The sequence below is a fragment of the Eschrichtius robustus genome, chromosome 3 (genome assembly GCF_028021215.1).
Source record: "Eschrichtius robustus isolate mEscRob2 chromosome 3, mEscRob2.pri, whole genome shotgun sequence".
NCBI lineage: Eukaryota > Metazoa > Chordata > Mammalia > Artiodactyla > Eschrichtiidae > Eschrichtius > Eschrichtius robustus.
In genome coordinates this window covers 80,967,359-80,991,400 of record NC_090826.1, presented here as the reverse complement: position 1 = coordinate 80,991,400, position 24,042 = coordinate 80,967,359, and the positions used below count along the sequence as shown (strand labels likewise).

At 42.2% G+C, this 24,042-nt stretch overlaps 1 protein-coding gene across 9 annotated transcripts in view; it reads left to right on the top strand.

The window, feature by feature from the left end:
- TGFBR3 (transforming growth factor beta receptor 3) overlaps nt 1-24,042 on the top strand; it is a 199,568-nt gene that overhangs the window by 121,641 nt on the left and 53,885 nt on the right. For all 9 annotated transcript variants that reach the window (XM_068540299.1, XM_068540297.1, XM_068540293.1 and 6 more), the window contains one exon: nt 3,058-3,195. In XM_068540299.1, coding sequence (XP_068396400.1) covers nt 3,058-3,195 — 138 coding nt within the window. The remainder of the gene's footprint in view (nt 1-3,057; nt 3,196-24,042) is intronic.

Sequence of the window (24,042 nt, the reverse complement as noted above, 5' to 3'; positions counted from 1 at the left end):
TTGGATTTTCAAGTTGGAAATTACTGAATACTCTTTGTATCACTTCTCCACGGGCTATTTCTTTGCTACAGTCTGTCTCACCTCTGGTCTTCAGACCATGATCACTGGACAGTTTACCCAGGGGAAAAAAACTTCAGCAGAACGCTCTTACCTTTGTAACTATAGCCTATCCTGATCTATAATTGGTTCTAAAGAGGATTTTCTTTATTTTTTCCTTCTTTTTTCTTCTTCTTCTTCTCTTCTTTTTCCGCCCACCCCCCCCCCCGCCCCCGCTTCTTCTTTTTTTCAGCCTGAGAGAAATTAGGCACCTCAGCCAGGAATTCTTTAAGAGCTATTATGGGTATGTTCTCCCCACATTTCCAGGGCCTTTTCTACCTTCGTTCTTTTGTTGGTTGTTTTTGGTTGTCCTCTAGCTTCCCTTCAGCAAGATTTATTCAAGTGGAGGAAGGTTGCTGAGGGATTAGGTGAGCAGGTGCTTGGGGGACTCTCTGTTCCTGCCAAATGATCTTTTTAAAAAAGTATTGAGTATTTTTCTTTTAATTTCCCAATCGTCATGTCAATTCCTCTTTGCCAAATGGTTTTTGGGGCTTTGCCTGGGCCCCATGTGCCAGAGTCGGGGATTCATCTTGGCCAGACACTGCCACATATTGAAGAGGGAACCGATTCCAGGAAAGCTCAGAGAGCCATGGCTCCTAGAAATCTTTCCTTGATGGTATGAGCCAGGCCTCAACACTTTTGACCATCTGGAACATTTTGGACTTGAGCACCAATATGTGTCTCATACATATTTTTCTTTTCATTTCCTAAGGTTTTTTTTTTTTTAATTCTTGTTCATTTGAGATATATATTTATTACTATTTTATCTGTGAGCTCCAAGAAGAATCATATGCCTGAGGGCTGCAAAGAAAATCATCCAAAAAAGAGTTGATGTGCCCTCTGTGGGTATACATTGCTATTCTTTGTGCTCAATAAACAGTTTTGGAAAGAATAAATCTGGAAACTTTTCACATACTATAAGTGACAGAGTGTTTCTTTGCAATTTTCAAGTACTCCTGGACAAGTAATGATTTCATCTCTCCTTTCTTCACTCTCCATAGTGTATGCTTTCTGTAGTGTGCCTCTCTCTGTTTAGTTAATGCTGCAGTATGAATCTCTGCCCCTGCTCTGTTTCTACAGCCTCTCCTGTTTATAGTGGTGATCAGCCTGATTATTTCTAGATGTGGACGGCATCTCCAAAATGCTGTGAGGTAGATTCTGTACAATAAAAGAACATGTTAATTTGCTGTAGCTGTACTTGACATCATTGTTCATTAGTACTCTGCTTTTAGTACTATGCTTATGCCAATATTAAAATGACTCCCAGCTTACAACAGTTGGAGTCTCGCTCATGTGTTTTTTCACTTTTTGGTAAATTAGCTAATAACTAAATTCCTTTGAGCCTATTAATCAGATTTAAAAAAAACTTTTTAGGTAACATAAATTTATGAATTTGTTGTGATAAATCCATCATTAAAAAATTATCTACTCTATATCAAGCAGAGTATTAAACGTAAGACATATCTTTGCCTACTGAGTATTTGCAGTCTATTTTGAAAATTAAGACACATACACTCAGTAACAAATGAATGAGATGGTATTATATACCATAGTGCTAATTATTCATAGAATAAGGTACTTTTGTGGCCTTGAAAAGTAGAGACAAACATCCAGTTGGCATTTACTGAGTGCCTATCGTGCGCTAAAGCATGGATATAGAAAGTTAAGTTTAGTGCCTTATTATCAGTGACTTGAGAGTACACTGTAGTAAGTGACACTGGTGTCATAAGCAGTCTCTACAATGAAAGGCAGAGATACATTGAGATCAGAGTGAGTCAGCAGCCACTGGGAAGATATCAAGTAAAGTAATCCAGCTTTGAGTGCTCTACCCCTGATGATTGTATAGATTCAGATCATAGATCTAGACCATTTAATCCTCATAAGGATTATGGCTGAGATGTACGATCATTCCCAGTGTATCACTCAGTCTGTGTCCTTTTAGCTAAAGTCCTTTTTTGTTCTTTCCCTCTCTTATCACTCTGTGGTGCTCTTTGGTGAGTTCAGTTTGTTTAAATACGTGATTCTTGGGTCTTGCCTCACCCCTCTGTACAGAAAGCCAGTGTGAGACATGCTTATATGAAAGCATCTGTTCAGTATTTCTTTATTCATCCTTTTGCTTTTCTATGTGTGTGTTGACTGACCTTGGGTGATGTGCTCTGGGAGGATGTTGCTGAACCCACTGTTTCCAGATATCCTCACAGGTGCTTTTGGATGATGCTAATGATGACAGTGTAACCTACAGTAGTCCTTGATCTGCTATCAAAACTGGCCACAGTTTTCCTATCCAGACTCATGGTTTTCTTCCCTGTTTTTTCTTTTTTTGGCTCGGGACTGTGTACAATCAGTTTTTATTCTGTGTGTTCTCTATGCTTCATTTCTTTGGAAAATCCCTTCGAGCTAATAGCTGGGATGATGAAAGCACTGGCAGCTCCCCTTGGCAGCCCCTTTCCCTTAGCTTTCGGCACTTTTCTTTGGCAGAACTCACTTAACTTTATAGAGAGAGGTTGGAGTTTACCTGGAAGAGAACAAAGTCATTTCTTTGGTGATCCAGAGGGATGACATGCCCCCAGGTGATTGATTCTGTACTCCAATTTTGAACTTGGTCATTTGACTTGAAGGATAAGGTAGTCCTGAGGGAAGGTAACCTTTATTTTGCCTTTGCCAACTTTGAAAAAAAAAAGTGTTCTGTTTATTTGTATTCTGCCATTACTAGGAGCTGATTCATGTTTTGGTTGAAATTAGTGTGGGTTGAACCACACGATATAGCTATTTTTTATAGTTAAAAAATGGTCAAATATTGGCAGTAGCATCTAGTTCAACCTAATATATCTAATCCACAGAATCTGAACTAGCTTATAGCTTGTTTCTGTTAATGGTGAACTGTGAAAAAGAATTCCAGATTCTGTGCTAAGTGATTTTAATGGAAAGCCAGTGCTAAGACTTCTCTTTGTTTCTTCCTAGGTTACTCTGCACCTGAATCCCATCTCCTCAGTCTACATTCACCACAAGCCTGTCGTGTTCCTGCTCAACTCCCCACAGCCCCTGGTTTGGCATCTGAAGACAGAGAGACTTGCAATTGGCGTCTCCAGACTTTTCTTGGTAAGTGTTTGAAACCCTCCCAAAGTGATCCTTAGCATAAGGATATAATGACCGTAAAATTTTGCAAGGCTTTTTAAAAGGCTTATTTCATCGAAATAATACCAGAGTCCACAGTGTATTAAATTTGGATTTTGCTGTTAGTGATATTTGGATGGCATCGATAAGCATTCACAGAAAACAAATACCATTCACATGCCCTCTTCTGTGGATGGAGAGTCCGGTCTCTCTTGCACGATAGAGCAGGATCTGCAGTCATACTTTGTGTGGCCTGAGCTTTGGTCTCAGCTCTGAGACCGCCTCTCCCCATCCCCATAGTACCAGGAGCAATGTAAATATCGTAAGTAGCCATTAGGTGTGTGGTCTCTGACCGCAAAATAAATACGCACAAACCCATTTTATTTGTGTATAACACAGGCCTAATTTCTGATATGAGGATCTGTTTGTTGAGAAAGTAACACAGTGAGCTCCAAAATGAAAACATTTGTATTTTATAAAAAAGCTGGAACCCAGCTCTTGTGGAAGGATCCAAATATTACCTACTATTTGTAAATCATGTCCTTTTGAGTTTGCCAGAACATTCAAGTTTGCTAGTTGTGGAGAAATTGATGGGTTGTTTGGATAGAATATTTGGGGTATGATATCATGTCTGATGATGAGCAACAGTGCACTTCACAGTGATAACTCACATTGTCTATTGCTGGAGCTACGTGCTGATGTCCTCAACTGCAGAGCCTTGGACTCTTAAACCTCTCTTGCCTACAAGCAATCAAAACAAGAAGAGGCCTCAGTTAATAGTCTTCGTCTTGCACAATGAATACATTTTGCCTAATTAATGATTCTTAATTCAGTTCTGTAGTTTCTTGTCACTTGTATTTGAAGAGTACTTTTAACTCAAAGGTCCCCATTGAATAAGGTAAGAATCCATAGTCAATACAGTTAAAAAGTAGATAAATAAATGAGTAAAAAGGAGAGAAGGGAAAGCTCCCCTTTATAGAAGATTACCAATCAATTGATATAGAATGAATGATGGAGTTAGAAAATCATCAATTGGTAACCATCACAGTAAAAGTTGATTAGGCAAGAGTCATCAACAGATACTAGATCTAGTGGTGGTGGAGGGAGTTTGAGGAACAGTATATTTACATGGTCTTAAATTAATTATTATTCTAGCCAAAAATGCATATGATCTGAGTCTAATCATAAGGAAACACTGGAGAAAACTAAATTGGGTGACATTCAATAAAATAACTTGGCCTGTACTCTGCAAAAATGTTAGTCATGAAAGACAAAGAAAAACTGGGGAGCCATTCCAGATTGAAGGAGGCTAAAAAGACACATGTGATCCCTGGTTAGGGAGTGGCACCCTTGCTATAAAGGACATTATAGGGACAATAGGAGAAATTGGAATTGAGCCTATAGATTAAAGTATTGTATCCATGTTATATTTCATAGATTTAATAATTGCACTTTTCTTATATAAGAGAATATCCTTCTTAGGAAACATAATACACTTAAGCATTAAGGGTTAAAGGGCCAAATAATTCAGAAAAAAATTAATGTGTAGATAGAATAATAAAGCAAATATGGCAAGGTGTTGAAAACTGGGGAATCTAGTTAAAGAGTGTACATGAGTCTTTGTACTATATTTGCAACTTGGTAAATGTGAATTATTTTCAAAATAAAACTTTTTTAAACTCAAAAGTACATTTACAAGATAAGAGTTACTAATAACTTAAATTATAGCCTTTTCTGAGAATTGAAACTCTCATTACTTCTAAATTTAAAAGTCGAAAAGTCAGAATTAGTTGTTATTACTGTTATCAGCACATTTATTTAGCACTTAGTACATTCCAGGTATTGCATAAGTGCTCTAATACTTTATCTTATTTAATTCTCATAATAACCCTGTGATGATTTACTCCATTTTACAGATGCATTCACAGATGAGGAACTAAGATTTAGAGAGGTTAAGTAGTGACCCAAATCACTTGGCTAATTACTGGCAGAGTTGACACTCAAACCCATATAGGACTTAACTCTACAAGCTCTTATGCTAAACTGGCTCCCTTCATACTTATAAGCATTGTCAATCTCCTGTAATTAAAGGCATTTGTGATAGTAAGACTAAGGGCCATGATTATAAAGTCATATGCTCATTTAGCCATTATCGTGCAGAGCTGCACCGTCCAATACTGTAGGTACTAGCTGTGTGTAGCTATTTAAATTTAAATTAACTAAAATCAGAGGACTTCCCTGGTGGTCCAGTGGGTAAGACTCCACACTCCCAATACAGGGGGCCCGGGTTACATTCCTGGTCGGGGTACTGGATCCCACATGCATGCCACAACTAAGAGTCCCCATGCCACCTAAAGATCCTGCATGCTGCCACTAAACATGCTGCAACGAAGATCCTGTGTGCCGCAACTAAGACCCAGCGCAGCCTAAATAAATAAATAAATAAATATTAAAAATTTTTTTAAATTAACTAAAATCAGAAATACAATTCCTTAAGCACACTAGTCATTTCGGAAGCTCGATAGCTATGAGAGGCTAGTGGCTACCACATTGGGCAGGTTATAGAGAGGTTATGAGCAAAGGCTTTGCCTACCCTGGTTTGAATCCAGGCAGAACCTGGGAAAAGTATTTAATTTCTCTAAGCCTGACTTTCCTCAGTTGTAATATGGGGATGATAATAGTCCCTACATCATGAGGTTGTTTTCTTGGTTAAGTGAGATTACATGTAAAACATTTAGTATGGGACCTGGCACTGATAATTTCATAAACATTACCTACCATTTTTGTTGCTATTTATTATTAGTCATAGTAAAGAACACTTGGGAAGGATGTTGAATTTACATTTCTAATTATGAAATGTCTAGCTTGGCCGACCCCAGATTGAAAGGAGTTCCCATTTCTCTGGGCTGCAGGTCCAGATGAAAAGTGTGGGCCACATATATCATAGTTGTACTGATCACTTTCTGGATTCTTTCTTCAAACTGCCTCTCTGTGACTTTTAAGGGAAAGTATCTTACTCCTAGTTATTATTTATTTGCTTTAATTTTGTTTAATATCTGTAAGAACTGCTGCTTGGCCATCAGCTTAAGACGCACTAACAATGAACCACAGGAGACGGTTTTAGTAAACAATTGAACATCAACCCTATTTGGAGTTTATGCCATGTAAGGAGATTGTAGATCAAGTGATAAATCTCAAATTACCAACACAAGGGAGGCAGCCCTGGGAGGAGTCAAGGATTTAAGCTGTGGGACACATGAACTCTGCCTTGCTGTCCAGCAGGCCTTCTTTAGGGAAAATGGTTTTCTCTCTCTGCGCATTCCCTCATGGCCTGGAAGAGATGGTGGAGCATCTGTTGTTCATTCAGGTTCTCAGATCGTTAGACGACGAGTGATACAAGTTCTCTCGCAAGCTGGGCAGCTCTCCCTAATAGAGACTGTGCTGAAAGAAAGAAGGCAAGGCAAGCTCTTCCCTTGGTCTCTGTAACTTGAAATGAATGACTTGACAGCCATTGCAGCAGAGGGATCTGGATAGAAAATCAGTGGTGTGTTTCACTTATCCATTTATTGTAGTTAAGAGTTGAAGGTTAGGGATAAGATAACTAAATTATTTTGCATAAAGTGTTTCATCCAAACACTTCGGAAGGCCCATGGAATCTTTGGAAACTGAGGCTTAGCCACTTCCATCAGTGTCTTTTCCAAGGTTACCTGGAGAGCTTAAGGGAGCTGAGGAGAGAGGGTGGGTCCCCTGACTCTCAGTCGAAGATGTGTATGTCCTTGCTTCCTCCTTTATAATATTGCTGAAGGATTTGCATTACTGTCCTAAAGCTGTCTTTACTTTCTGTGTAGAGTTACCATACTTTAACAGTTATTTTAAAAATTTTTAAAAAATTTTTGGCTGTGCCGCGCAGCTTGTGGGATCTTAGTTCCCCAATCAGGGATTGAACCCGCATCCTCAGCGGTGAAAGCACACAGTCTTAACCACTGGACCACCAGGGAATTCCCAACAGTTATTATAATTATTTTTAAGTAGGGTTGTGAGAAAAGTTCTAGTAATGGCATCTACTCATCTATCAGGGTGAACCTTTTAAGTTGTCATGTCTGCATTATTATAACTGCCCAATTTAAAAAAGGAAACCTTTCATAATTAGTTAGCAGGACCTTGTGTTACTCAAAATGTCTCAGCCACCCACGAGGGTGACTGAAAACATGATATTTTAATACCGTCTGAAAAAGGTATCTGTTTTCTACTGTCAAATCTTTTTAGTCCTTCTCTTGATTCCACAGTGCAGGCAAGAGGGAGTGTGTCATGTAGGGAGAAAGTGGGATTGAGTTTCCTCTGCAAGTGCAGTTCCTTTATCTGGTTGTTCTGGTTACCCAGGAAATGGGAATGGATGAGAGTGGTTATCTCAGGCTGAGTGTGAAGTAGTGGATCTTTGAGTATGTCACACACACACACACATACACAGGCGCGCATGCGCGCAGTGGAGTTCTCACAGCCTCATAGGTTTTCTTTTGCAGGGTGTAGGGATAGCCCAGAGAAAATTGGGTAGGTTAGAGTTATCCTTCAGAGCAATCAGAAATAAAAATAATCCTACTCTCTCAGTCTGTCATGTTGAAACTACAAGTAAAACTCTCTTAGAAGGATCATCTAAGCTTATTTTTATTTATGCAATTATTTCTGCATCAAAGAAGAAGTATGGTAGCTCAACTGTGTAATAGACGTCTGAACTTTTAACTTGAGGTTGCTAAAAAAAGATTAGGAAGAGCCACAGTACCAGATTGTCTTTAAAAACATGCTACAATTTGAATAGACATTTCTCCAGAGAAAAAACACAAATGGCCAATAAACACATGAAAAGATGCTCAAAATCATTAGTCATTAGGAAAATGCAAATTTAAAACCACAATGAGAATCCACTTCACACCCACTAGGTGGCTATAATAAAAAAGGCAGATAAGAACAAGTGTTGTTGGGGATATAGGGGAATTGGAACTCTCATACATTGCTGGTGGGAAGGTAAAATGGTGCTTTGGAAGACAATTGGGCAAAACATATGTGCATAGAAAAACTTGTCCACAAATGTTCATAACAGCATTATTCATAATAATAAAAAAGTGCAAACAACCTAAATGTCCATCAACTGATGAACGGATAAAAAAGTGGTATATCCATACAATAGAATTTTATTTGGCCATTAAAAGGAATGAAGTATGATACATACCGAAACATGGACGGACCTTGAAAACATAAATAAAAGAAGCCAGATGCAAAAGGCCACATAGTGTATGATTCCATTTCCATTTCCAAAACAGGCAAATCCATAGAGATGGAAAGTAGATCAGTAGTTGGCAAAGGATAGTGGGAGGGGAAGATGGGAAATGACTACTAACGGTATGAAGTTTCTTTGGGCGGGGGCGGGGGGAGTGATAAAAATTTTGTGAAATTAGGTAGTGGTGATTATTACCACAATTGTGAATACACTAAAAACACTGAATTGTACAGTTTAAAAGGAGGAATATTATGATGTCTCAATAAAGTGAATTATAAGGATGAATTATAATATATAATCATGTTTATGTAGTTTATATAATAGAATTATAATAAGGTTGAATTATATCTCAATAAAGCTCTTAGAAAAAAAACTTGCTGCAGCATTCTTTTCAAAAGTGATGTTGTAAAATCAGTGAACCAAACTTTAAAATCATTTTACTTTATTCCATGATTTTTATTAAAAAAAATCTTGCTTTATTTGTATTACAAACCTAAGCACTCTCTCCTAAAAGGTCTACAGACTTAGAACCCTAGGACAAGCAGAAATTCTCTAGATGAGACCCTAATGCCTGGCTTCTAATAACATGAAATGTCTAATCCAGGGGCCTTTGCAGCCCTTTGACATGAGGCTTGTTGCTTTGCATGCTCGTGAGGGGGAAAATGTATTTTAAGATTAGGAAAGTCTCAAGAAATAAGCAACAACTTCTTCCAACCTCATTCACTGTTGGGATTACAGTACTATGATTTATTTTTCCCAGCCATTTATCAGTAAAATCAGGAAAGAAATGCATGTAAATGTGTGTGTGTTTGAATGAAGGTGGGGAGTCGAAGGGGATATTGGTCTTCGAGGTAGAGTTTCCAATATTTGGGGCATACTTATTCTAAAAAGTTATCCATTGTTTATCTGAAATTCAGATTTAACTAGGTGTCCTGATTTTATCTGGCAGTTCTACCTAGAGGTAACTCAGATTTTTGTTTCTAGTTAACACTCTGGCCTGGGTGTCAGGAGGCCCAAGTATTTGTCTTGGTTCTGCCACTAACCAGTTATATACATCAATCACCGGACAAAATCACTTAACTACCCAAGCCTCAGTTTCCTCATCTCTAAAGTGAGGAGGTGGTACTAGTCAATCTCTGAAGTTCCTCCCAGCTTTCAAACTCTCATTCTTTGATAGTACAACTGCTACATATTATATCCCAGTTTAACTGGAAACAGAAAATGGTAATCTGAACATTGCCTCTTCAGCAAATCCAAGTAAATATCAGAGTAGGGCAATTGAAATAAATGAGAGAAACCAAATGCTATGCTCTTGGCTTTGGATTAAAAACAAATAAAAATTTAACCCTAATGAAAAATGTAAATTAATACCAGGAACATGCTTAATATTTAAAACCTTGTTTTGTGTTTTTGAGAGGGGTGGGTGGGTGAAGAAGCTGAGGTTGCCAAAATCGGTTTATTCCTTTCACTTAAACTTGGGGGGGAAAGGTCCAAATATGTTGGGGCTCTGCCACCAAACCACAGGCAGTTCTCTGGTCTGCACTGCAGTTTGGATGACTAACAAGGCTCAGTGAAAAACAAGTGCTATTTGTTTTCCTGTGCCCAGTATTTAACTGGAAATCAGAAGGCGAAATTTCCAATCAGTTGTTAAATAGCCCCAGATGTGTGCTTAGCGCTGCTCTAGGAAGGGACATGCACGGCCTGTACCACAGCGCATGTTCAGAAATTCCTTTTCTGAATCCAAGTGATGTGTAACTGGACACGGAGCGTCCAAAAATGCCCTCTGAATAACTCAGACATTCAAGTTTGCTTGTGGAGGAGGGAACTTTTGAAAAATTTCTGTATTCTCTACTGTGTTGCATTTAAAAACCTGGAAATGATTTTTTTTTTTTTTTTCTTTTCGAACTTCCTCCTTTCTCTTGTTTGGCAGTTCTCCCCATGTTTAGAAAAACATGACATTAGCATACCTGATATGACGGTTTCTGTATCTACTTGTTCATTCGTCCAACACCCAGTTTTCAGTGCCTGCTGGGAACTGTGCTAAGTGTGGAGGCTCCAGAGAGAAATGGGGTGGATTGCCCTGCCCTCAAGGAGCTTCCCGTGATGTGGGAGAGATGGTTACGAGACTGGGAAGTACCACCGTTGGATCCTGAAAACTGGAGAAAATGAGAATCCTCTTATTCCAAGTGCAGTTAAGGCAGCTGCTTCTGTGAAACTGACTGGGGAGCAGCATGTGGTAGAGGGCTCAGGGTTGCAGACCCAAGCACGGCTTTTTGCTCAACCAGAAGTGTCACCCCTATATATAGGAGTCTGAGTATACCATTTTGGATTTTCCAGTGAGGTCTTTCCCCACATAAATTCTCTCTTAAAGGCAGATTAAATAACTAAATGTTTCAAGATTGGTTCTTCCTTTTTCTTTTTTAAAAATATCTCTTGTGGAATGACTCACTGTGTCCTGTGGGATATTCCAAGTGGTTGTGTACCAGGCATTTTTGTTCCAGAGGCTGCTTATCTCTTGGTTTTGTGGCTTGTCCATAAGAGCCTTAATTATAAGGGGCTTGATCCTCTCATGAACTAGGGTCGCTCAACTACCATATTTCCTAGGAGTGAGTTTCTGGCCCTTTTGTGGTGAGAGAGCTCTTCCTAAATGTCACTGAGGTAATTAGAGCGTTGGAAAGAGTCCAGTTTGGGCTGGTAATCCTGGTCCAGAAAGAGTTTTTGAAAGACTTCCTAGGATTTATCCTAACTCGTTGTATTAAAGCTGATGAATGTTGTCAGTGAGTGGCCCCTTGGCCTTAGGAGGTTTGCCTGGGTGTATTCTTCCTGATCAAGACATCCTGTCCTGAAGGGTTCACGCAAGCATGGACTTTTCCTGCCTCTGCTGGACTTGCTTTGTCATGGCTCTGTGGCGGAAGGTTGATGTTTTTTTGTGTAGAGTCCCATGCTGCCCTTTAAGGCTTTACTGCTAAAGGCTGATCGGGTAATCTGATGAATCTGCCCTTCCCAAGCATTGGGCAATTGTATCAAATGTTACATCTCTAGTGCCCTTGGTTAATGTGAGGGACAGCCTCCAGAGAGCTGTTTGGTAGAAAAAGCAAATGTTTTGTTAAGAGAGATTGCAGAATATTTTTTTCATGTCATGGGATGGGGGAAATCTGTCTCCTGGGAAATTCTGGTGAGACTGACTTGAAAGCTCATTGGCGTTGCCTTGGTCCTCTCATAAATTGCAGACAGTGAGGCCCTTGGTAAGCGTTCCCCACAGGTAGCTGACATTCCTTGTCTCTGAAAATGACTGCAGGATGGCCTGACTCCTTCCTAGGGAGAGTCGTTGGGTTTATTTGAGGCAACCCAGTTCTGGCATTTCAGACCTCCGTCATCCAGCTCTCTGGCTTGGGAGCAGATTTCTTCAGGGGAGGAAGAAGCCCCTTTAGTCTTCCTTATTTCTTTGTCCAGAGTGGAACTTATATCTCAGGATCTGCCTTTGCCCTTGATCCTTATACCCTGTCCCCAGATGGCCTAGGGTCTTTGTCGCAAACTTTTAATGCCCCTGGACCAAGGAGTCATCACTGGTTTGCTTCCTTCTGCCTTGTCCTTTTTGGGTGGTGAATGACATAGCTGCGATACTAGGAAGCAGGTTGTACCTGGAAGTCAGGGGCTTATCCATCTGCCATCTCTGGCAAAAGCCCACAGTGGCCACTGCCCATTTGATCTCTAATTTTCATAACAAGCCTATGAAGTAAGTACTCTTATTATCCTCATTTTAAGATGAGGAAACTGACACAATGAGAGGTTGAGTTAACTTGTGCATGGTCACACAGTGAGTGGTGGCTATAACCTGTGTAAAGTGCTTAGAATAGTGCCTGGCACAAAGTAAGTGCTCAATAAATATTAGCAAAAATAATAATAAAAAATATATATATATTTTTTAATGATGGGGATTAGTAGTTTGGACTAGACTCCCGCTACTTTCTCCCTTTACATCACATATCCCAGATTTTGACACTGGGATTGAATGAAGTTATACTTTGAATGGGAGTAATAGGTGAGGCAGGGATATTAGATTTTTTTTTAATAAATTTATTTATTATTTATTTTTGGCTACATTTGGTCTTCGTTGCTGCATGCAGGCTTTCTCTAGTTGCGGCAAGTGGGGGCTACTCTCCGTTGTGGTGCACGGGCTTCTCATTGCAGTGGCTTCTCTTTTTGCAGAGCACAGGCTCTAGGCGTGCGGGCTTCAGCAGTTGCAGCATGCGGGCTCAGTAGTTGTGGCTCACGGGCTCTAGGGCGCAGGCTGAGTACTTGTGGCGCACAGGCTTAGTTGCTCTGCGTCATGTGGGATCTTCCCAGACCAGGGATCTAACCCGTGTCCCCTGCATCGGCAGGTGGATTCTTAACCACTGTGCCACCAGGGAAGTCCAGGATATTAGATTTTAATTACCCACTGTCATCTGGTCCAGGGCTCTCCTTTGCAGAGGAAGATACCTAGGATAAATGATTTTCCCCAAGACCTAGATGTGGGAGGTGGTCCTGACCACATCTGACTGTACATAATGACAGTATTCCTAGACACCATGTGAAGCTTCTGAAATAGTGCTGCAGTTGCTCTACCAATGGCTGGAAGTGAGCTATAGTGGCTGCTGCCTTAAAAGTAGCAAAGCATTCTAAAAGTGATTAAACCCCCCAGGTGTTTTGAGCACCTCTTTCCCTGTTTCTTTTCCCCCTTTGCTTGGAGCCCTTGCCGTTATCCCTCAGTCACAGATAGTGCAAGGAAGGTAGTTGGGTGACCCTTCTGAGGGACGTCATTCGGGTAAGGATTTAAAAACTGCTTCTTGGCTGCTTTCCCAGCAATATTGTGTTCCTGGGCTCCTCTGGTTGTCCTGTCTCTGGATCAGCTCCACCAGGATGCCCTGCTTTAATATCTGCATCTGTTCTTAGCCCTCTGGGGATCATTTCTTCATTGCTGTTAAATGTGTTCAGTTCAACCTTCTCGGCTTTGGCATAGGAGATCACCGTAGTCGTCTTCAGAGACTGTGAAATGTAGACTGGAAAATGGGGGTGGGCACAAATACACGGCCTGCCTTTGGTTGAAAGCTAAGCTTAGGAAGTTCAAGAGGGCTCCAAACAGTTGTTTTGGGTTGGAGGCCCCACCTTCATCTTGCCCCCCAAGGAAATGTCCTTTAGAACCCTTTTCCCCCAAAGTGTTCTTAGATCTGTGGTTTCTGGGCCAGAATATGCAGCTCCATTTCTCTTGGGGCCTACATCAGCCATTCACAGAAGCTGTCAGTCAGGGGTTATCCAGAAAAAGGGGACCAGCTGTGGGTATATACGGGGAGAGGTTTATTACAGGAAATCAGCTTATGACACTGTTGGGACAGGCAAGGTAAGTCAGAAACCTGTAGGGCCGGTAGTCAGGAAGGGCAGCCAGAACTCTCTGGCAGGAGCCAAAGCTGCTGTCTCCAGGTGGGATTTCTTCTTCCTCAGGGAAGCCTCAGCTCTGCTCGTAAGGCCTTTCAACTGATTGATCAGGCCCACACGGATTATCTAAGATAATCTCCCTTACTTAGAGCCACCTGATTGTGGACTTTAATTATATCTACAAAATACTTTCACCGCAACAACTAGATTAGTGTTTGATTGGATAACTGGAGACTATAGCCAAGCCAAATTGACATATAAAACTGAACGTCACAGAAGCATTTGTATTTAAAATTTTTACAGCCTGATGTTCTCGTCATGCTAGATCTACTGTAGTCTCTATTCGATCATTTTCAGATTCTTTGGCAGTTTTTGTTGCTGTTGTTGTTTACTATAGCAGATCTCTCTTCTTCCAGCCAAGCAATTTTTTGCTTCCATAACAGTCACTACGATTTTCTGTCTGCCCCTTCCATTCCCTTTCTCCTCCACTTTCACCAGCATAGCTCCTCCAGCTTCTGGGGAAGGTGGCGGGGAGAGAGAGAAGGAAACAACCTGACCGGGAGACTGTGCAAGAGGTAGAGAAGGCACAACCCGCTCCTCTGCCTTACTGCTTTCCCCTGTCACTCTTGTAAAAGCCTGGGTTTGTATTGCATCGTTTCTGGAGTCCTGCAGACGCAGTTTGAATGTGCACTCATCCCTTGCTAAAATTATGTAATCTGGGGCTTTACCTAACCTCTCAGAAGAAACTCTGACAACAGTTTCTTCAGTTGTCAGATGTGAGGATTCAGAATCTATGAAACATGCACTAAATGATCAGTAAGCGCCTGTGTGACTTTCTCTCCCAGTGTTCTATTAATCCAGGGTCCAGGGGCTCCTGTCTACCCTACTCTACTGATTTCTTGAGCTTAGTAGCAACTACTTCATGGAGGTGGAGTAGAAAGAGCTCTCGAGTGAGAAATGAGGTGTTTGGTTCTGTGGTCAATCCTGCTTTCTACCAACTCTGTGCCTCAGGCAGATTCTTTAGCTTCTTTGAGCCTCAGTTTCCTTGTCTGCAAAATTGAACTTAGATTGTCAGTCTTGATGAAGAGGAACTCTGTAAAGAGAATTCTAGGTACCTATTTGGAGCCAACTGTTTGTAAAATTCAGTTCGTGCCCTTGAACCTGGGTTGGCAGATTGGATGTAACTTAAAAGAAAAATAGAAGAAAGAATCCTTCTTAGTGAGGGATTTCCCAGAAGTACACTTGGAGGGCCACAATAGATTGAGGATCATGGCAAGTACTGGTAATGATGCCAACATTTTATTGTTTTTTCCTGAAAAACGCCCTTTAGATGATAAATACACTTTAAATTTTGGGTCAAGCTCCTTCTAACATCATGCTGCATTGGAAGATGGGCAAGGATAAATTTAAGAGTCTCAAGAGATGATTTTGTAAGGTCATTGAGGATCCCTGTGTGGCCTGGGGCTCTACTTTGGAAAACTCTATATTATAAAGCAGCTTATGCTTCATTAATTTGGTAACCTGTGGGGACTGAGTTCATCTTTCAGATGCAGTGAGTTATTTTGCTTGTCTTTGTGTATATATGTATTTACATATACTATTGTTTTTGTAACATTTCCATGGGAGATTAGAGTATTGCTTTTGTACTGGCTCACGTTCAAGTTTGTGCGTGTTTCTATTTGGAGGGTAGCATCTCAGAGCTTTCCTCTTGGACATGTGTAAACATGTAGGGCATTAAGAACAGAAGGCACTTTCAATCCTTTATTCTTTATATTTCAACAGGAATAAAAATTAAAAGCAGAGAATGATCATCATGAATGTTTTGAGAAAAATTGTTGAATATATTTTAATTCATTTTATTGGACAGAGTAATATGGTTGTGGATACAAAATTAAAACATCCAAGAATTTTTAAATGGTTGCATGGATTTGTGTTTCTTGAGTGCACTACTGGCAGAGACCACAATCACATGGCTCATGAATATGTAGCTTTGCGAATTATGACTGTAGGTTCATGGGCATGGAAGTTATTATTTCTTTAAAACAAACTTTGAAAAAAACATTGAGTCATGATATATGGTTAGTAGAAAAACGTGTTTCAGATCACATTTCATATCACGAGACTTTGGAGGAACTAGGCAAGCACAGTCCTCCCAGGAATTGGGGTAGGGAGAACGTGTGATTTTCCTCTTTCAGAATGTAGGGTTCCATCCTCATTTGGGAGGTAAGTATTTCAAGACTGTTCCAGCACTTTATGTAAGTTTGTTTTTGCTGGACTTGGTGCACAAAATACATCAAAGCATAATCTCCTCAATGCCTTTCTGTGTGGGCACTGTTACGAGTTCTCAGGCCAATCTGCATAGATCCTACTTATACATAAACCTAAACTCTAGAGAAATGCCTATTCTACTTTACCATAAGTCTTTTTTTCCCCTAGAATTGAACTAGCAAATTCTTGGCATGGCAGGTGTTTCTGAAATGCCCATGTGTTTTTCGTTGCTTTATTTGTTTTTCTTGTTTTGCTCTTCCTGTTCTCCTAAGCAGGCATCTCCAGAAAGAGATGTGTCAGTGCAAGAGTCAAGAAAAAGGAATAGGAATAGTAAAGGTTGGGGGTAGGGCAGGACAGAAGAGGGAGAGGAGCTGATCCTGATTGTGCAAGTGTTGAACTTCCAGCAATGCCAAAGTCGTGTAAATGTGCGAAGTTGCGTGTGCGAGTTAAAGCAGCCTCACGGAGCTGTAACCTGAATAGCAGGCGCTCACCCAAGCGATAACTCAGGCTCCAAATGGACCACAGCCCAGCTATTAGGTGTGCATGCGTGTGTGTGTGTGTGTGTGTGTGTGTGAAAGAGAGAGAGGGAGAGAGAGAGAGAGGGAGAGAGAGAGAGAGCTTGATTCCTGGAACAGATTTTCCTCTGAGATTTCAGCAAGCATTTCTTTATCAGTGGGGAGCTATGGCTCCTCATTTCACAGGGCCCATTTCTATCTTTTTAGATATAGAAGAAGATGACTCCAAAAATGACTTGGCTTTACTCTCACCCTCTTAGCTTTTTTTTAACCAGTGCAGGGGAGAAAATTCTTGCTTGTTCTCCAAGCAGTCCTATTCACGCTTTACAAAGATTGGAGTTTACATAATATTTTTATCTATGGCACAGAGCAGTGATCCTCAAGTATGCCTGGGAATCATGAGGTAGTGGGCAGAGGATTATAATGCAGTTGCCTGACCCTACATTCCCACCCTACCCTGGAACCTGCATTTTAACATACTTCTGTCTGTGATACACTGATCTGAGGATCACACTTCGGGAAGCAGTGAGATTTCTTCTTAACACTGGTTTTACTACGTCTTCAAAATCTGGTGTGTATTTTACATTTATGACACAGGTCAATTTAACTAGCAACATTTCAAGCTCTCAATGGCCAGTGGCTACTGTACTGGACAGCCGTAGAGCCAGGAGAGCCTGCCCTGAGCCCCTGGCAGACACATGATTGACCATGGCACTCATTCCCCTTTCTCCACTGCTCCTGAATATGACCTCAGAATTCTTCCCAGCACAGAACTTTAGGTAGCCACTGCCAATTAATGGGACCTCAGGATTCATACATTCATTTAATACTTATTGAGTGTCTTTTCTATACCCAACACTGCGCTTGGGATATGCCCATAAACAAAGCAGGCTAAAATCCCAGCCTCTGAAGGAGCTTACATTCTAGTGGGAGGAGATGGGCTATAAGCATAATGTATAAGTAAATTACACGGTAGTTTAGAAGCTGGCTATATTATACTCTAATCTAGAAATAAGAACATGTAAAGCAGGTGTGAGGGAGTCAGAGTGCTAGAGTGGGGGCTGCCGGGTGGTTGGATTGTAATTTTAAATAGGCTCCATCGAGAAGGTAACATGTGAGTAGACGTGAAGGAGATGAGGGGAAACTTCAGAGGAAACTCAATTGCCACCCGTGCGATTACGTGCGGCCTGCGTTTTCATCTGGGAGCGTGGACGAGGTGGGAGGAGGTGGGTAGGACTAGGTGAGGCCTTACAATATGGCATTATCCTCAGCAAAGATGCTCTCTCCCTCCTCACTGAAGACCACATCAGCTTGGGGGAGGCCGCAGAGAGACTGTGAGGCAACCGCCAGGCCTCTGAGTCAGCTGATGTGCTGAGATAAGTGCTAAGACGAAGAGCCTCAGTTCCAGGAAAATGGTGTCTGCACCCATTAGCCGGCATTTGGTTCCCTTCACTGAGGCTTGGGAGACCAATCTTGAGGCTTCAGTGGGTCTGCTTAGGACTTTAAGAGTTAAAGCTTAAACGCAGGTGTGGAAACAAAAGGGCTGGTTGCCTCTTTTGCTTGTTTCTTGCTCTTTTGGACAAGGTTGTTGAATCTGATCCAGAAAAAATAATAAACTTGGCTCTTGTTGCCTAGCCGTAAGTTCTTGTAATAAAACTCTGAGCACTGGCAGAGAGAGTAATGTTCTGCTTTTTTAAAAAGTCTGGTAGCATAACCAGAATGTAAAATACAAATGCTGTGCTTGGTTTCAGTAGGGAAGAGCAGTCGGGAGAAGGGGTGGCTCAGTGTGCATTTTGAAGCCTGGGGCTTGTTGGACAGTCAGGTGCTTCACGTTTGCCCCTTCAATGGATGCTTGCTAAGATTCAGGATTCTCAGAGCTCAGGGCTCTGTTTGTTCCCACAGGAAGATGTTTGTCATGTCAGGGAATGTCAGAGGACTGGGTTTTAATTAGCAAGCAGGAGGAAAGTTTAGTGGATTCTGCGGGGAGACATGGAACTACTAAATGATTTAATAATTGGTTTTTAGGTGGAGCTATTAGATGAAAAATCAAATACTAGCTTTAAAGCCTGGCTGAAAGATCATTTCTGGGCAGTGAGGGAAGTAAGCGTTGTGAGAATGAAGAAATTATGGCATAGCCTTTCCTGTAAGTAACACCATTGAGCTTTCATTCAACAAGCAATTACTGAGTCCCTGCTTTGTGCCCAGCACCTTGCCAGGCCAGGAGATTCAGAACGAACTAGGCGCTCTCTTGGCCTTCAAGTGATTGTCAAGTGGGGTGGCAGGTTTGCTGGTAAATAATAGCAGTTCATGCGAGAGAAGGGCTGGGCTAGTGGCGTGCACAAAGCACGGAGGGTAGCTCCATCCCGAGGAAAGAAAGGGAGTCTGGGAGGTTTTACAGAGAAAGTGAAAACCTGTGGAGGACAAGGAACGGTTACCAGGCGAGCAAGAGGGGGTGAGCAAGCCAGGTGGGGAACAGGATGTAAAAAGACCCAGGAGATCTGAAGCAGCATGATGTGTTCTGCCATTGTGAGTGGTTCCATATGGCAAGTACTTGGGAGAGTGGTGGGAAGTGGGGCAGGCAGAGGCCCTCTCTGGTCATGTGCCAAGTCAGATGCTTAGATGCTATCCTGCCTCATCATGTGTTTACTTCGTAGAAAGATCTCCTTGGTGACAGTATGGGTGAGGGTTGGAGAGAGACAGGGTTGGCAGCTTGGATAGCAGGAGGTTACTGTAATGGTTGAGATACTAGGTTGGTTGAGACATAAGGGCCGGAAGTGTGGTGGTAGCAGCACAAGGACCTACAAATAAGGTGGAAGATGGGGGATGGAATGAATTGCCTTGGAAAGTTTCTGCCACTTTATCCAAATATAAAACCCTTGCTCTTCAGGGAGATCAGCTCGGTGCTTTGTGACCACCTAGAGGGATGGGATAGGGAGGGTGGGAGGGAGACGCAAGAGGGAGGAGATATGGGGATATATGTATATGTATAACTGATTCACTTTGTTATACAGCAGAAACTAACACACCATTGTAAAGCAATTATACTCCAATAAAGATGTTTAAAAAAAGACACAAAAAAACCCTTGCTCTTTAACACTTTTTTAAAACAATTCCATATTCAGTCATGTAGTTATTATCCTTGCAATAGTGATTGTAACCGCTTCTCCTATTAGAAAAATACTATTTTTCCTTCTATGTCTTGTTTTTTGTTATTCTCTTTATATCTCTGTTCTTCCACAAACTTTAACCCAAGCCGGACTCCGGTAAGGACAGACAGCACACCAGGAAGATTAGGCAGGGACTGGTGTGCTGACTGGTATAGGAGTGGTGATACTGACGTGTCATGTCTTTATTTCCAGAGGGCTCTTAACAGGTTCTAGCATGACGTCCTTACAGGCAATATGAGGATAATTCCGTTGGGTTACTTTGTAGTTGGCGAACAACCTGGGCAAGTGCTGTTTAATGTGCTTGGGTCAGCGTGGGAGCATGCCTGTAAGTCACAGACCTCAGCCTTGTCTGGTTCAGCTTCTCAGGGATTTAGATGAATGTGTAGCTGGCGCACACATGAAATTTAGAGATTTTTGACAGCGAACAGAATGAGGATGTGTATGTGGTCTTTACAGAGTTGAAATACGGGTCTAAAGAGTTTGATTTATATTACAGAAGCGCTGGTGTAAGGGAAGGATGTAAGGGAAGGTGTAAGGGAAGGAGTCTCAAGCTGGTAAAATAAAGACCTGGGGCTTTAGGTATCGACGTGTCCACCTCCACCTCCACCTCCCTGGTGTGAGCTGCTGTTCTTTCTCCCCTGGATTATTCCAGAAGTCTACTACTGGTCTCCTGCTCCTTGTCTCCCTGCAGTCTAGACTGGCCCTATTAGCCAGAGTGATCCTGTTAAAACATCTGTTAGATGTTTTCATGAACTCTCAATGGTGGCCCATCTCACCCAGACTAAACACCACAGTCCTTAGCAACAGTCTGTAAGGTTCTGTTGGACCTACTGGTCTCCTCTGTGATCTCTGACCTCTCCTCCTACTCATCTGCCCCTCACCTCTGTGCTCCAGCCACACTGGCCTCCTTGCTGTCCCTTCCGCATGCGAGACCTGTACCCTCGCCGCCGCCTCCACCCGAGAACTCTTCCCCTGACATCCACGTGCCCGGCTCTTTCATCTCCTTCAGCTTTTCACCTGCTCAGTGACTTTCTCAGTTAGACTTGTCCCATCACAACACTTTATAGTGCCCCCTCCTCTTCTCTCAATTTATATCATTCCTTCACACTTATTAACATATGTTTTAATTGTTTATATTTTGTTCCTCTGACTTCCTTACTAGACTGTAAGCTTCACAAAACAGGAAATTTTGTCTGTTGCCCTCTCTAGTATATCCCCAGCACCTAGAAAGGTGCCTGGCACTCAATAAATATTTGTTGGATGTATGTTTAAAGCATAAATTAATGGTTATGAGATAATAGTAGGGTTCAGCTGATATGAAAGCTGATGTGATCTTGGGCCTCATGCAGTGTTCACATAGATATAGAAAGATATTTATCATAAAGAATTGGCTCACGTGATTATGGAGGCTAGCAAGTTCAAATTCTGCAGAGCCAATGTCCCAGTTTGAGTCCGAAGGGCAGCAGGCTGCTGTAGAACCAGGAAGAGCTGATGCCCAGTTCAAAGGCCGTCAGCAGGAGAATCCTCTCTTACTCAGCCGAAGGGTCAGCCTTTTGTTCTATTTAGGCCTTCGACTGATTGTGTGAGGCCCACACCCATTAGGAAGGGCAATCTGTTTTAGTTAGTCTACTGATCTAAATGTTAATCTCATCCAAAAACACCCTCACAGAAATGCTCACAATAATGTTTGACCAAGTATCTGGTACCTGTAGCCCGGTCACATTGACACCTAAAACTAACCTTCACAGTACTCTCATCAGACCACACCCAAAACCCTAGGTCTTGTTCCAGGCACCACATGCCAGAGACTATGCTGATGAAGCTCTGACAACCTTGGTGTCTGGGGAGGAGTTGGGGGGAGTTGGGACTGTTGGCCTGAAAAAGTGAAGTCGTGACTGGGGTTGAGTGATGTCTTCAAACATTTGAAGGCTTATCTCTTGGAAGAAAGAGGAAGGAATTCTTTGGTCTGGAAGGCCCACCTCAGACAAGTGGACGGAGGGCAAATCTTACAGGTAGAATGTAGAAAGAGAACTCTTCTGCCTTGGGAGCTACCCAGGTCTTCTTTCTGGAAGGGTTCAGGCGGCGGCCAGCTGTAAGCAGGAGTCCGAAGTGTCCTGTTCTGGTCCTGTTCTGGTTTGATTTATATTACAGAAGCGCTGGTGTAAGGGAAGATTGTAAGGGAAGATGTAAGGGAAGGAGTGCTGCTTCTCTGACCTTGGGTAGGCCTTTAGCCTACCCAAGAGGTTTCCTCCTCTCGGAGGTTCCCTCCTTTCTACCGTGGAAATCAGACTAGCCTACCTCACAGGTCATCCTGAGGATCAGGTGGAGATAACACCACCTTGTAAAACTCGTTGGGGGTTGGGGTCAGAGTGAGAGAACTGGTGGTCAGAAGGAGCACCGACTTACCCCTTGCCGCGGCAGAAAATTTCCACTGACCCACAGTCAGGGACGCTTCTCTGCCCCTGGCAGCTTTGCTTTCTTCTCACTGGAATGCGCCTGAGGAGTGGCAGTTGACTCCTTTTCCAAATTCCTCAGCCCTGAGTGTATGATCTGTGCTGCTGCTGGCCCTGGGGGAGACGGACGCGCGAAGTGCACGGCGCACGGAGGGAGCTGCCCCTTCCGAGGAGTCAGCTACACGGTGGCGTCGCTTTTAATTACTTCAGGATACGTTCCCGAGTTGCTCCCCATTTCTACTCTTATTTACACTGTTCACATTCTTGCCTCTGGAATGCACCAGGGTGATCTATCCCACCTTCCACTCTGAAGAAATGTACTCTCTGCATAATGTATTTAAAGCCCAAGTGTTTTATTTTATGGCTGTAACATGAATGAGGAAAAAAAGAGCAGAACATCCAGGGATGCTTGCCTAAGCATTCAGAACTGTGCTGGCAGTGGGACAAAGGCCTTTGGGCTGTTGTGGGTTTTTTCGGTGACAGGCTTAATAAAAACGACTTTTTAGCACAAGTGCTTTTCAGTGAAAAGAAAATTTTACTACAGTGCTTAAGTCAGAAAATCAGATAAACATTGTTCGAAGTTCAGTGTTGATGAGGAGCTAAGCTTCAGAGGATTTATGCATAGAGTTGGCATGCTTATTGTTGGCAGGTAGTTGGTTCAGGAGCTTTTTCTTATGCAGGTGATGTCAAAACAAGGTCAAAGCTAAATGGTCCCCACTGGTTTTGCTTATAACTGGCATTGGGACATGCAGCAAGTGTCATTACTACCCTTGGTAGCACTTCATGGTGCCTGATACATAGTAAGTGTACAGTAAATGGTGACTGTTGTCAGTGGTCAGAGTTTACGCTCAGCTTATTAATGATTAGTTCCGGATTTCCCAAGCCAATACAAACCAGAAAGGTTCTATTATTCTTTATTAAGTACTAAACGGCCCAATTTCTAGGATAGAAAGAGCTGTCGATTTGGGGATCCAATTTGGGGGTCCAGTAGATGTTCGAGTGGCAGTTAACGTTCGGTCAGTCCAAAGCGTAAACCAGGATTTCTCAGTCATGGCGCTACCGACATTTAAGATAATTATTTGTTATGGGGGCTGTCCTGTGCGCTGTAGGATGTTTAGCAGCGTCTCTGGCCTCTATTCACCAGATGCCAGTAGCTCCTCCCTCCCAGTTGTGACGATCAAAAATGTTTCCAGGCATTGCCAAATGTTCCCTGGGGGGCAGAATCACCCCTGGTTAAGAACCACTGGTGTAGAGGAAACTGTGAGATGCACGTCGGGCTTTTCAAACTGTGGATCACGCAGTACCCGTTAAGGCTAGGCTTCTCAACTGTGGCTGAACATTGGAATCACCCAGGGAGCTTTAAAAAATCCTGATGCCTGGCTCCCACCCCCAAGTTCTAATCCGGGATATGGCCTGGGCCTCAGGCTATTTAGAAACTCTTCAGATGCCTCTAGTTTTCAGCCAAGAGGGCGACTACAGCATGAGTAGGTGATGGAATCAATTCGGTGAAGTGCTTCTTTGCTAGCATTTAAAAAGTATATGTACATATAGTTGAAGAGAAAATATTAATGCCTAGCATAATAGTTAGGGTAAGTACTATTTTGTATGTGTGTGGAGGCTGGAAACACTGCTGGCAAGGGTAGAACCCTAAGCAAAATCCCTGCCCTCAACCTGCTGTTAGTCTGGCTATAACCACTTCAGAAACTGCTTGCTTTTTGTTAATGATAGTTAATGTGAAAACA